Source organism: Lathamus discolor, chromosome 4, assembly GCF_037157495.1.
Source record: "Lathamus discolor isolate bLatDis1 chromosome 4, bLatDis1.hap1, whole genome shotgun sequence".
Classification (NCBI taxonomy): domain Eukaryota; kingdom Metazoa; phylum Chordata; class Aves; order Psittaciformes; family Psittacidae; genus Lathamus; species Lathamus discolor.
Genome location: NC_088887.1, coordinates 106,701,498 through 106,714,233, shown reverse-complemented (window position 1 = coordinate 106,714,233; position 12,736 = coordinate 106,701,498). Strand labels below are relative to the sequence as shown.

At 52.3% G+C, this 12,736-nt stretch overlaps 1 protein-coding gene across 1 annotated transcript in view; it reads right to left on the bottom strand.

The window, feature by feature from the left end:
* Positions 1-9,745: 9,745 nt before the first annotated feature.
* Positions 9,746-12,736, bottom strand: part of FLT3 (fms related receptor tyrosine kinase 3) — a 40,924-nt gene continuing 37,933 nt past the window's right edge. The window contains exons 23-24 of the mRNA XM_065678470.1: positions 12,268-12,373; positions 9,746-11,315 (exon numbers count right to left, since the gene is read on the bottom strand). Of these exons, the coding sequence (XP_065534542.1) occupies positions 11,181-11,315; positions 12,268-12,373 (241 nt within the window). The 3' untranslated portion in view covers positions 9,746-11,180. The remainder of the gene's footprint in view (positions 11,316-12,267; positions 12,374-12,736) is intronic.

Sequence of the window (12,736 nt, the reverse complement as noted above, 5' to 3'; positions counted from 1 at the left end):
GCTGTCGGGGCCCCGGCGGCGGCTCTCCGCATGCTGCTCGGGGCTCTGGCAGCGGCGCGGCTGCTGCCTGGGGACGGGCTGCCCGGGGCGGGGAGGGGGCAGGCGGAGGGGCCGCGGCCCCGCGCTGCGCTCCGCGCTCCGCTCTCCCGGTCCGAATCCAATGGCCGGCAGCACTTACATGATTAACGATTGTTTACAAGGCTCTATTAGTAATGGCCCAGACACACCAAAGGCAGGTGACGTGGAGAGGCGCTGGGTATATAGCTACTACCCCTAAAAGACGATTTGCATTTAAAAAGATAAGGAGAGGGCAGCGACCTGATCACAGCTAAATATTCAAGCCTTTATTGTTTAAGAGCTTCCTCCTTCCATTGCAACCTGGTGCACTTTAACCTCCAATCACAGGTTCAAAGGATGAAATCAAGAGACTTGCAAAAGACAGAGAGGGAGATCTAAGGGCGAGGGTGGGAATATGGGAGCCCTGTATCGCAGCCGATCTGTAGGCAGCATTTTAACCAACTCTTCTCCGTGCTTGGGGCTGGGGGGAAGGGGCGGAGAAGAAGGGAGTTTTGATTAAAAATCCACAAAGCCATTTTGTCGTGGTAGTTTTAAGCAACAAGCCCTACCGCGACGGCCTACTGCTTTTTCTAACGCACTTCCACCCGCTCCCACTCCGTCACGGGCGATGAAGGAGAGGTAAGAGGAGAAATCCCCACTCCGAAGGCACTGCCTCCTTCCCCCCTGCGTGTGCCTGCCGAGCTCCGAGTTCGGGCGCTGCCCACCCTGCCCATCCCAGCCTGAGCCCCGCTGCTGGGAAGGGGCGAGGACTGGGGGTGCCTTCTCCTCGAATACCCGCTGCCCTTGTACCCACCGCTGGAGCTAGGCCAGAGCACCTCCCCAGCCACAGGGGCCTGAGTACCGAGCCATGGGATGGTCCTCACCAAGGGGGGAACAATCTTCTCCCCCGGAACCTGACACCCTCGGGGGGTGAGCCCACGGGGAAACCGGCGGCTTGCCTCCACGCACGCTTTTTCCCTCCCCGATGCCTTGGAACCGCTCTGGAAATGCAGGCCCTGGAAGGGCGGCTCCGGGGCAAGCGGCAGTCTGTACCCCCGGCCCCGCCAGTCCCCTTTGAAGAGGCGACCCCCTCTCAGCATCCCCTCGCCGCTTTTATGCTTTAACTTTTCACCCTGAGCGGGGACAATGCGAGACAACGTTTGCATATTCGCATCTTTTCCCATGACACAGCGAGGAAACCTTTCACCCGCAGAGAAAAAATGGATGGGGTCGGGAGCGTCCCCCCTTTTTCCCAGCGCGTTTTGTTGGAGCAGCCCGATACCGGCCGTCCCCGACGGCTCTCCCGGGCGCTGGAGGCGGCTGCGGCTGAGTCCTGCGAGGGCTCCCCAGGCCGCGAGCGTCCCGAGTCTTACGTGAGGAGATCCACATAACCGCGTCCTAGGGGTATTTTTCCTCCCCCGTGGGTGGCTGTTTCGCAGATCGGCGGGTGTCCCTCTGAGACGAGGCGTTTTGTAGTAGAGGGCGGACTTCAGCTCTGCAGAGGCAGATCTCCCTGTCCGCACTCCCTGAAAATCTCCCTCTCCTTCCCCCCATTCCACCGTGTCCTTTGGTGCCGGAGTGGGGCTGCCGCGAAGCTATGCTTTAACGCGAGTGGGAATAATTCAGCGACATCTAAATTATCCGGGAGGGTTCTATGTCCGCGGTCCTGGGGGAGCGGGGTGCCCAAGGAGGGAAGGAAGGAGGACCTCTTCCGAAGAAGAGACCGCGGGAGGCGCCTCGGATCCGGCGTGTGTACCCCGGCTGTGAGGAAAGGGGTACCCCCACCCTGCCCACAGCGGGTAAAGCAATGCCTGCGTCCACACTGTCACTTATCGCTCGCAGACTGTCTTTGATGGCAGCGGTTGAGACCCTACCGTAACAGCAGCACTAGAGCAGGGATGTGGGGACGGTTGTCAGCCGCCTCTTCCGGGGGGTATTTCTCTCCCTGTTGCCCATTCCCACCTTCACACCTCACCTCGCCTAGCCGGTAACGGGGAGACGGAGCGGGGCTGGCAGCCCCCAGCGGTCTCCGAGGGGGAGGCTGAAATGTAATCCTGGAAAAGAAACTCTGCGTCCCTTCAGTGTAATCACTTTCCCGATAAGCACCGACAGAGCCGATCTATCTGGATGTGAATTTGATGATGCCATAAACGGAGGAAAGGGCCATTAAAATGACAAAACTCTGAACACGTTCTATTAAAAAACACTAGAAGCCTGACAAACCCCGAACCATCCCGGTTCGCTGTTTAAGTCTCCATCCATGAATCCCCCCCAAGCAGGTGGCAGCACTTTCGGGTAAGAGCCGACACCAGTCCGAGCTGGCGGGTCTGGGGACCACCGGAAAGGATGAGAGCCCTGAGCTCCAGCGAAGAAGCAGAACAGGGCTCTGAGCAGCACCAAGCCTCACAGCGAGTACGCCATTCCTCTCTTCTCCGGCCCTACTCTGCCTTTGCCTGTCGGACGGTGATTCCAGCTGCCCCCCTAGCACGGGCAGCACTTGGGAGACAAGGGCCCTGCCAGGTGTTCCCCACCTGGGGGGGGCGAGGCCCACTGCCCAGGGAACAGATGCTCCCGAGCATCCCTCACCACTGCCGAGCTGTCCCTGCTCCCCACCCGCCGCAGAGGTGCCCGGAGGCCCGGAGGGGAAGCTCTGCCCAGGGACCCTCTTGTTTTAAAATAAGAGGAAGCCTACAGGGCTGCTTGGGCTTCCTTTCTTTGCGACTGGGGCAGGATTTATCCCCCCGCCAGCCCTCCCCAGCGATCGGAACTTCCCGAGAGGTCTGGGGAGAGGGAATATCCCTCTCGGTCGGGAATTCCCCCTTTTCTCTTCTCCGTCCTGCATGTTGGAGGTTTCCCGAGCCTGCCGGGCAGTTGCCCGCTCCTTCCCTGACTTGGGTCTTCCCGCCGACTTGGTCCCAGAGCCACAGCCCCGGGAGAGGAGCGGGAACCCCGGGACCGGACCCCGAGACCCGAGTGCGGGCGAAGCTCTGATCTCTCCCCTTTTGCATCCTTCGTTTGGTTTTGGTTTTATTTTTTTGTTCGTTTTTTTCTATTTCGTTAGACTCTGAGCGGCAAAATGGGACTTAAACGGCTCTCGAGGTGCATGTGCCTGATCCGCAAAACCGTTTGCAGGGAAATATCTTTTTAATTACTATTTTTATTCCCTCCCTCCTTTTATTTCTGAGTCCTTCCCGCACCGCAGAGGGTTTTCACAGGAGCCCCGTCACGGGCAGAAGCCGGGCTCCCCGCCTTCCTCCTCCAGCCCCAGTTTATTTCTTGAGTTGAATAAGTAATTTCTGAGGGGATCTGCCTGCTGTGGGGAGAGTCAGGTCAGCGGCGTGACTGAGTGCGGAACTCCGGGGGCAGGATGCCGTTGCCAGCTGCTCCCTGCCCGCTGTCCGGACCCCGACCCGCGGGGAAGCGGAGGCCGGTGCCCGCATCTGGGACACCTCGTTTCGGAGCCGGCGCTCATCGGCACCCAGGGCCCAGTGCTGGGGAGGGCTGGAGGGTAACGGGGCGGGCAGTACGGCCCGGGGACCCCCGTCCCGGGCCAAAGTCCTCCCAGTGCCGCGCAGTCCCAGCTATCTCCCCTCCAGCGACGGCTCCGGTTTGCCGGGACCGTTGCGGGGGTGCCAATTCACCTTCTTTATTTCTAATCGTTTTATGTATTGATATTTTTTTCCGTCACTTAGGGGAAGCTCGGGGCGGGCTGGGGGATCCTCCCCTCTCCCCACCTGAACGACAGGGAACCGGGAGCTTTGTTTGCAAGGCTGAAAAAAAAAAAAGCCTGCTGGAAAGCCCTTTGGTGGCAGAGGAGGGAGAAGGGAAGGAGGAATCGTGTGTTAGTTAGTCCGACCTGTGGAATTTATGACTCCCCCTAAGCACAGACATGATAAGGACTTAGAAAACATCTTGGATCTTTTCAAGCCGGCAGCCCCCGAGGCTTTGATGTAGATTACGTTGCAGAATAACCCAATACTTTTATCGTGGGGTTGATACTCGTCTTGTTTAAGCACATGCCTCTAGGAGCGGGTTAGATGCTAAACGCTCGCTCCCGAGCGGATTTGCGTTGCTGGGAAGGAAGCAGAGACGGGGGAGGATGAGGGGTGGCCCCTTGTGTTAGGATGGGGCACCCCGGTCCTGCAAGCCCTGGCCCCGCCGCCGGCCGCCGCGCAGACCCGGCCAGCCCTGCCGCTTCGCACAGGTGCTGAGCGCGCTCCCTCCGGGAAACAGGAACGTAAGCAGAGAAGGGGCGGAAAACAGCCATGTTATGTAGCGGAGGCTTCGTGCAGCCACAGGCCGGTGGGGGTCCCCAGCCTCTCGGTCCAGTGACCAGACCCTTCCAGAGAGACGCTCGGTGTGTCGAGGGGGACCAAAGGCTGACCCAGTGGCGTTTTCTGACTATATATACACGGGCTTGGCACTGCTCTGCTCCCTTGGAAGTTGCTGGTGCAGGTTCCCCCACTCTACCCCTCTGCTGGGCGGTGAATTCCAGCCTTGAATGGAATTTAAAATCTTCATATAAGAATCTCTTTTTAAGTGGGAAGGGGAAGCAAAGCCGCACCAGCGTGGCTGGGCCTCCTGCAGAGCGCCTGTGCCAGGGAGCTGCCGGCATGTCCCGCCTGGGGAGGCCGGGGCCTGGTACTGTCACGGGAGCTGTGAGTCACCGGCAGCGCGCACCCGCGGGCCGGCCCCGACGGCACGGTCCCGGTGGGCCTGCTCCCGGGGAGGGAGCCCAGGGCTCGGTTGCTATCGGTCCCTGCCCCCAGGGGTCTCCTACCGTCCCGCACGGACGCTCCCCGGAGCACGCAGGGCCTCTTATCTGCTTCGGCTTGCAGCGCGGCCCCGGCGGCGTCCGGCGGGGTGATGCAGAGGAGTGCGGTGCTAGCCAGCAGCAAGGTTTGGGCTCCGTGGCGAGGCACAGGCAGGTCGGATAGGGGTGCAGGGTGTCCCTGCCCCCCCGGCCCTCGCCAAGATCCACACAGATCCCAGGGAAACCATAAGCCCCGTCCCAGCAGTTGGGAAGGTGCCACCTAATGCACGTGTTGACCTCTACGCCAAGCAAAAAATCAAATTCTAGCTGCAAAATGGTTTGCACACGCTTGCCACCTGCGAGACCCCAGGCCATTCCACCCCCCAGGGGCAATAGAGAGGCAGATATCTTCGTTGCCTTCCTCCCTGATTAATTTCCTACATCTCCCAGCTTTGGAATGTAATATTGGCAGGGAGTTGATGCACGTCCTGTAGCTGTGTCCCCCGTCCCGTCCCCACGTCCCCTCCAGTCCTGTTCATTTTTCCCTCTCTCCAGGGCTTTCCATGGCAATACACCATGAGGTGGCTGCACCACACTACAGTCTCCCTCAACCCCTGCTTCATAGCAGCTCCTGATCCGGCAAACCTGTTCAGTCAGCAGAGGCACAGTGTGACTCTGTGACAGTTTGCTGTTTGCGAGGCCGAAGGTTTCAAGGGCTGCAAATGTATGTACCCCTACAGGGCCGTGGTGTTTTGTGGACAGTATTTCATGCTAGGCAATGCGGGAGTTAAAGCAGGCAGGTGCCAAGTGCTTCCTTGGCTGGGCAGGGAGCAGGCTGAGGCTCCCACATGGGACCTTTATTCTGGGGCTGTAAGAAGACAGGAAAACACTCATCTTTCTCCATGGCAAACCTTTTCTCTCCAAATCAAACAAAACCTCAGTCCTTGTGGCTCCAAGGAGAAACGGGCGCATGACTGCTCTCTACCACTTCCCATTTACTCCCAGCTGCCTTCTTCTAGTTCCTGGGAGGGAAGAAGAGTCTCACCACGGGTTTTCTGGCCTGAACAGAAGCCTCCAAAGGAGTGAAGGGGCGGGCCAGACACAAGACATCAGGGCCAGGCTCCCAGCTGTGCTCACGCTGCCCTCCTCTGGCCACTCGCCTGGTGGCTCAGTTCTTGGGGACCAGCCCTCTCTCGGCCGTGGTAGCTCTGCAGCCGCTCTGCGCCCAGTTTTCCAGCACAGCCTTAAACCCCTAAATTTTAACGTGGCAGTGACTTGTAAGGCAGGATCCCTGTCCCAAGCAGCCCACCTCTTTGTATGATTCCTGGAAAACGTGTCAGGAAACATGAATCTGGCCCAGGCCTCTGACAGTGTGGTTGGAAGAGACTCCATTGAGCATTGGTGTGCTCAGCAAGGGTAAGGAGCAGCCGGGCTCAAGTCCCAGAGTACTTTATGGTCTCCTCAACCACAGGTCCGGGTGACTCTTTTTGTGCTTCTTTTTAAAGCTAGTTTGCTTTGCGTGACCTAATTAATTAGCCATTGATGGGGGAGGGAAGGAGGCAGCGACTCAGTAGCACAGCTGGGAAGAGGGAGCCCCGTGCCAGTGAGTGATCTAGTTCAGTGTTTAGGAGAAGGGGCTGAGATCTGGTGTGCCCCATGCCCTGATGCATGGGGAATGCCCTAATCCAGTTATCTTCAGCCTGCTTTGATTTCTGCACTCCCAAAACATTTTCCAGCAGAAGTGTAGCCTTTGAAAAAGTAACTTGTTGCAAATAGCTCTGTAGCAAATTCGACCTTGGATTTCATCATCCCCTTTCACAGATCCTACCACGAACATGTGGATTGGAAAACACCACTAGCCGGCATGACAGGGTCCCTTCTGCTCTCTTCTTCTGGTTCAGCACCTGGTTAGCCCTAGCTCCTCACGGAGGGACTTCAAAGAGTCCAAATCTGAGGGTGAGACATGTTGGAGAAGACCCTCCAGTTTCTTCTGAATGGAACAGAGAAGGCCCTCTTCTTTTCCTGACGTCTGCCGCCTGTGACACATGGGCACGGTGTTTTGGAAGAACACCCTGCAGGAGGAGGCTGACTGGCTCCTGGCTCATCCCTTGGACCCGCACCACCATACCCAGCCCCGCTTTCAAGGGTCTCCTGAAGCTCTGCCCCAGACACAGCGCCTGACCCAGGCCAGGCCCCTTGCGCCGCCGCCGCTCCTGCCAGGGGCTGCCCGCGGCGGTGGCGGAGCTCCACCTAGCGCCGGCTCCGGCAGCAGGACCGGGACCGCGGCCCCGGGGCGTCCCGAGGGGAGGCCTGCTCTGCACCCGGCTGCCCGCTCCTGGGTGTGCTGTGCCAGGGAAAAGGGAAAGGAAATTGGGGCACATTCCTCAACGCATCTCACCTTTGAGTCTGAGTCGCCAATATCTTGTTCTTTGTTTCTCTTACTGCTAACGAGGATGGCACGGTACCCTTTTCTATCCCCCTCCATTTTCTGTTCTCCCCCTCTACTTGGTCCTAGTGAGGCTACATCTGAAGTTCCATGTCCAGTTCTGGGCTCCTCAGTACAAGAAAGACAAACTGCTGGACAGAGTCCAGCGGAGGCCACAGGGATGATCAGGGGTCTGAAGCATCCTTTATGAGGAGAGACTGCAGGAGCTGGGCCTGTTTAGTTGAGAAAAGAGAAGACTAAGAGGGGATCTCATTAATGCATATAAATGTATCAAAGGTGGGTGCCAGGCTCTTTTCAGTGGTGCCCAGCAACTGGACGAGGAGCAATGGCCATAAATTAAAACACAAGAAGTTTCACCTCAACATGAGGAAGAACTGTACTTTGAGGATGGCAGAGCACTGGAACAGTTCGCCCAGAGAGGCTGTGGAGTCTCCCTCTCTGGGAACATTCAAAACCCACCTGGACATGTTCCTGTGTCACCTGCTCTAGGTGGCCCTGCCTTGGCAGGGGGTTGGATGAGATGCTCTCCAGAGGAGCTTTCTAACCCTAATGATTCTGTGATTCAGCACTTCTAATTGACCTCAGCCCCTTCTGTTCCCCTTCTTCCTCCGGTTACTGAATCTTTGTCAGTCTCTGCCTAACTTTATGTATCTACCTTAGACTAATGACATCCATGTCAGAGGTCTCCAAACAAGCTTAACTCTCTCCATTCCACTTCAAATTCAGAACTTTCTCCTGAGAACATGCTCCTGGAGGCACAGATTAGGGGTCTGGATCCTAACAAGAGAAATGTGTGCATTTTCCTTCCAGGATCATGAAACAGCTCCTTAAACAGCACTGGCTGTCACTCTGCACAAACCTCAGGAACAGACCAGCATGTTGCTAAGTTGTGTTGGAAGCATTCTGGAAAGGAAATGTGCTCCTAGAAGATGTTATATGCCACTGAATACCTCCTTTAGCTTTGGTCCATCCATCTCTTCCATACAGAGAAGCAGATGCACAACCCTCCATGGGTCCAGCTGTTGTGGTTTAGGCCCAGTTGGTAACCCAGAAACATGCAGCCTCTTGATCAACCTTCCCTTTCCACCCCACTCCAGGTGCGATGGGGGTGAGAATCGAAAGAATGTAAACCCCATGGGTTGAGAGAAGAACAGTCCAGTAACTAAGGTATAACACAAACCCACTACTACTACCACCAATACTAATAATGATAAGGGATAATAATGATAATAACAATGATAAGGGGACAGAATATATAACTAAAATGGGAAGGGGGAAAAAAAACCAATAAATGCAAGTGATGCACAATACAATTGCTCACCACCTGCCGTTCAACACCCAGTCTGACCCAAGCAATAATCAGTCCCTTTCAGGTGACTCCCCACAGTTTATATACTGGGCATGATGTGCTGTGGTATGGAACACCTCTTTGACTAGTTCAGGTCAGGCGTCCTGTCTCTGCTTCCTCCCAGTTTCTTGTGCCCCTCCTCACTGGCAGAGCATGAGAAACTGAAAAGTCCTTGATCAGGATAAGTGCTACTGAGCAACAACTGAAACATCAGTGTGTTATCAGCATTGTTCTCAGACTAAAGCCGAAACACAGCACTGCACCAGCTACTAGGGCAGATAAAAATAACTGTTAGAGATGAACCCAGGACACCAGCCCTTACAGGAGGGTCTTTTTCCTGATTATACATTCTCAGAGAGCTGTGTTGCCTGAGCTGCTTTTCCCATGAGTGTCACAAGGAGTTTGTGTTAACTCCAAGGTTCTCTATTCATAGAGTCATAGAAACATAGAATGGTTTGGGTTGGAAGGGACTGTAAAGCTCATCTAGTTCCAGTCCCCCTGTCACGGGCGTGGACACCTTCCACTAGATTAGATTGCTCAAAGACCCATCCAGCCTGGCTTTGAACACTGCCAGGGATGGGGCAGCCACAGCTTCTCTGGGCAACCTGTGCTAGTGTCTCACCACCCTCATAGTCAAGAATTTCTTCCTAATATCTAATCTAAATCCATGCTCTTCCAGTTCAAAGCCATTCATCTTGTTCAATCCCTACATGCCCTTGTAAAAAATCCCTCTTCAGATTTCTTGTAGGTCCCCTTTCTTTGCCTTTTTACCCCTGAATATCAGCTCAGTTGATGGCGCCAGATGACCTCTGTCCACTCCTTTTTTAATCTTTTGGAAAAACATTTGACACAACTCCCTGGCATGTTTTAAAGCACATGGGATTCCCATCTGCTCATCTATGAGCCAAGTTCATATCTGCTTAGTTTCCAGGGCCAGCTAGGCTTGGATGGAACCAGTGTTAAGCTCCTCTGAGCTCTGAAGGCTGAAAGCTCCTGTCTGCACAAGACACTTAACTCCCATTTTCCAGCTGGTGCAGGCTGTGTGTTAATGGTGCTAAACAGTGACATCTCGTTGCTGTACACTTTGAAATCGTGCTATGAGTATGTTAAAAGTCAGATATATTTTCCAGAAAATGCAGTGTTAAAGTTTTATTGCTATCTTTATATGTCCAAATTATTCTTCAGCAGTTTATATCTGATTAAAAAAATCAATGTTCCCTTGCTAATTCAACCGTGTTAACAAAAATACACAAATCATAATTGCTGTTTCACAACATTCATTATTTTCAGACAATATTAGTAAAAAGCGGCTCAATGTATGTGATAGCATACTCTATTGAATAGTTATTAAATGATAACACTTGCCAGTGAAAATTCTAACTGTGGTTAACATCTTGTAAAATGGAAAAGAGAAGAAAACTATTAACCAGAATATTCTCATCTTGATTCACTGTGATACAGACAAATGTATCCTGTTAGTCATTATAAAAGCTGCATTTACAAATCGCCAAACCACATAATGAAAATAACGTGTCCTTTTATCTATATTAAAAACTCATCAAGCCCCTGGTTATTGTCCTGGGAGTCAGGGAAAAATTTAAAGAGACATACTCTCATTTTATTGCAGCAGGGTTCATATACCCAGGATGACTTCTGGGAATTGGGCGTGATGTTATTAGACTCCTAAATTACTACAGAAGGTAATTAATTAAAATTAAACATTATTATTTGCTATTAAAGCACACAAAGCCCAAAGAATGGAATTAGCTATAATGCAGTTGAAGTGAGTCTTTCAGTCGGAAACTGACACCTGAATTTTCGAGACCAGGGAGGCAGAAGGTCATCTCCAATTATCACTCTTCCTGCTTGTTTTAGATGCTTACTTTAGGGGAAAAAGAAGCACACCTTGTAAGCGCCTAACTGTCCTCAGCAGATGTGGAATGTAGCCTGGACAACTAGAGACCACCCGAGTACCTAAAGCTCAGTGAAGTGAACTCACCTGAACTTAACATCTATTGGGCACTTCACAGCAATTGTCCAGGATAAGACAGTTATACACACTCAGATTTACAGCTCCTTGTAAAACAGGACTCATACTTTTACATTCTGGCATCTAAAGCTGGCTACCCCAATAGCCTTTTCTTCCAGCTCTCACTGACATCTGGAGATGAGGATTGTGAGTAGCACTTCTGGAAATCACACCAAGCTCTCTTTAGATGCATAGTCTGTGTTATAAACATTGACTAAAAAACCCATGTATTTTCTTGTGCTTCCTTGCCATATGGCATGAAAAGTCTGAATTCAATGCATTGATTAGACATTATATACATGAAACTGGGAAAAGAGATCTCCAGAGATAAGTTGAAGAGACCATTGCTTCTGTCTGCAATAAAAGTGTTTGCTGAATTCAAAGCAATGAAATGTGTCTTCTCCTCAAAGTAACATAAATATAGACTATCCCATAAGAAATGTGAATGGAGCAGTGGTTGGTAACATTTTCTTTTCTTAGTGGTGTTATAATACATTTATGCTACATGGAATTTATGAAAATACTGGGATCAAATCCATAACCCAGATTATTTTTCGACCTGAGTGTCTTCATGCTGGAGCACAGTCAGGGATAGTGGAGATTTCTCATCCCTACTTACATGTGGTTTAGTTTTGATGCTGGAATTGTGTGTGGAAACATTTGTCTTCATATTTTGGTAAACCTAGAGTTGGAACAAGGAAATAAAAGATACCCTCTGTTATTACTTATTGTACTTGGAAGACTGCTTTTCTCCCTGTGAAGCAGGCAGTTGTAAGGTATAGTCTGCCTTCTCTTGAGGGAGAATCACACTCATACCTGCCCATTTACTTCCCACTGACTCCAGTGGGAGTCCAGACTGCAGATGGATATTGTCCAGCCACAAAGAGCTGGGTTTAGGAAGAGCACTGGACTGCAAAAGCGGATTTTTTTTCTAGGTACAGTGCTTCGAAGTTGCTCATTAGTTCACCTCTATGCTCAGCAGGTTCTGCCAGGCTACCAGCCTGCAGGGAGGCTCAAGGCTGCATAGCCAAGAGTCATTCACAGCTCTCCATACCCTAGAAGGTTCACAAGGACACTGCACTGGGAAACTGTGTCTAGCCCACGGGGGATACCAAGGTAGGAATCAGTAGTTTATAAAGTAGTTGTTTATCCTCCCTGAGGAAGAGATCATCATCTGGTAAGGATGAAGTATGACTTTGAGAATGACATACTGCCCTCGCTCTGTCTGTGAGGACGTGGCAGCACACACCTACGGTGGGCCCCACACGAGATCCCTGGCTGGTGGCCCAGGCTCAGCTCCTCTCCCATGGCAGCTATCAGCATCACCAAAGCCAAATGCACTGGCTCCTTCACAAGCGAAACACATTCCCATAGCACAGGCTGAGATATTTCAGCCTTCCAGAGTCCTGGTGCAGACAGCTGGAGGAAAGAAATCCTCACCAGGGAGGTCGGGATCTCTTCCCATGACAGCAAAAAATCCCCTGAACTCTTACATAGATCCATGGGCAATGTATCCATAGCTCAGTGGTGCACTTGAATAGAAGCCAGAAGACTATCAGCTAATTGTGATCTATGGGCTAGGAAAAAAAGAAGTAAAAGAAAAGTAACATTTTCTTCTTTCTGTGTTTACTTACTGCTCCTTCTGCCTCAGCCAGCTGACAAGCAAGAGAGGAAACCAGCCGGGAAAAAGAGGGTCTCTTTCTGGAGTCAAGGTCCCAACAGGACTGCATCATGCGATAGCTGCAGGAGCAAAGAGGTGATACAGAAAACATGTTAGCTGCTGGCCTCTCTGTAAGTAACTACACGGAAGTGCAGAATCTGAATGGGAATCATGGGGCACCAGAATGATTTTATGGAAAGGTGCCCGATTTTGCAGTTTCAGCAGAGACCAGTGCAACGCCTATTGGCTAAAGTCCCTTGTAAACTTACTAGGTCAGTAGGTTCCCTGGTATTTATAAGCCCCACTACAATCTTTCATGGGTCAATCTGTCAGAGTCACCTTTGATGCCATTACATTCTTTACATGGAGAGGATAAAAACAGTATAGTGTCATAGCAAGGCACTTAGCCCCTAGACCATCTATGAGATGTCTGCCGAAAGAGC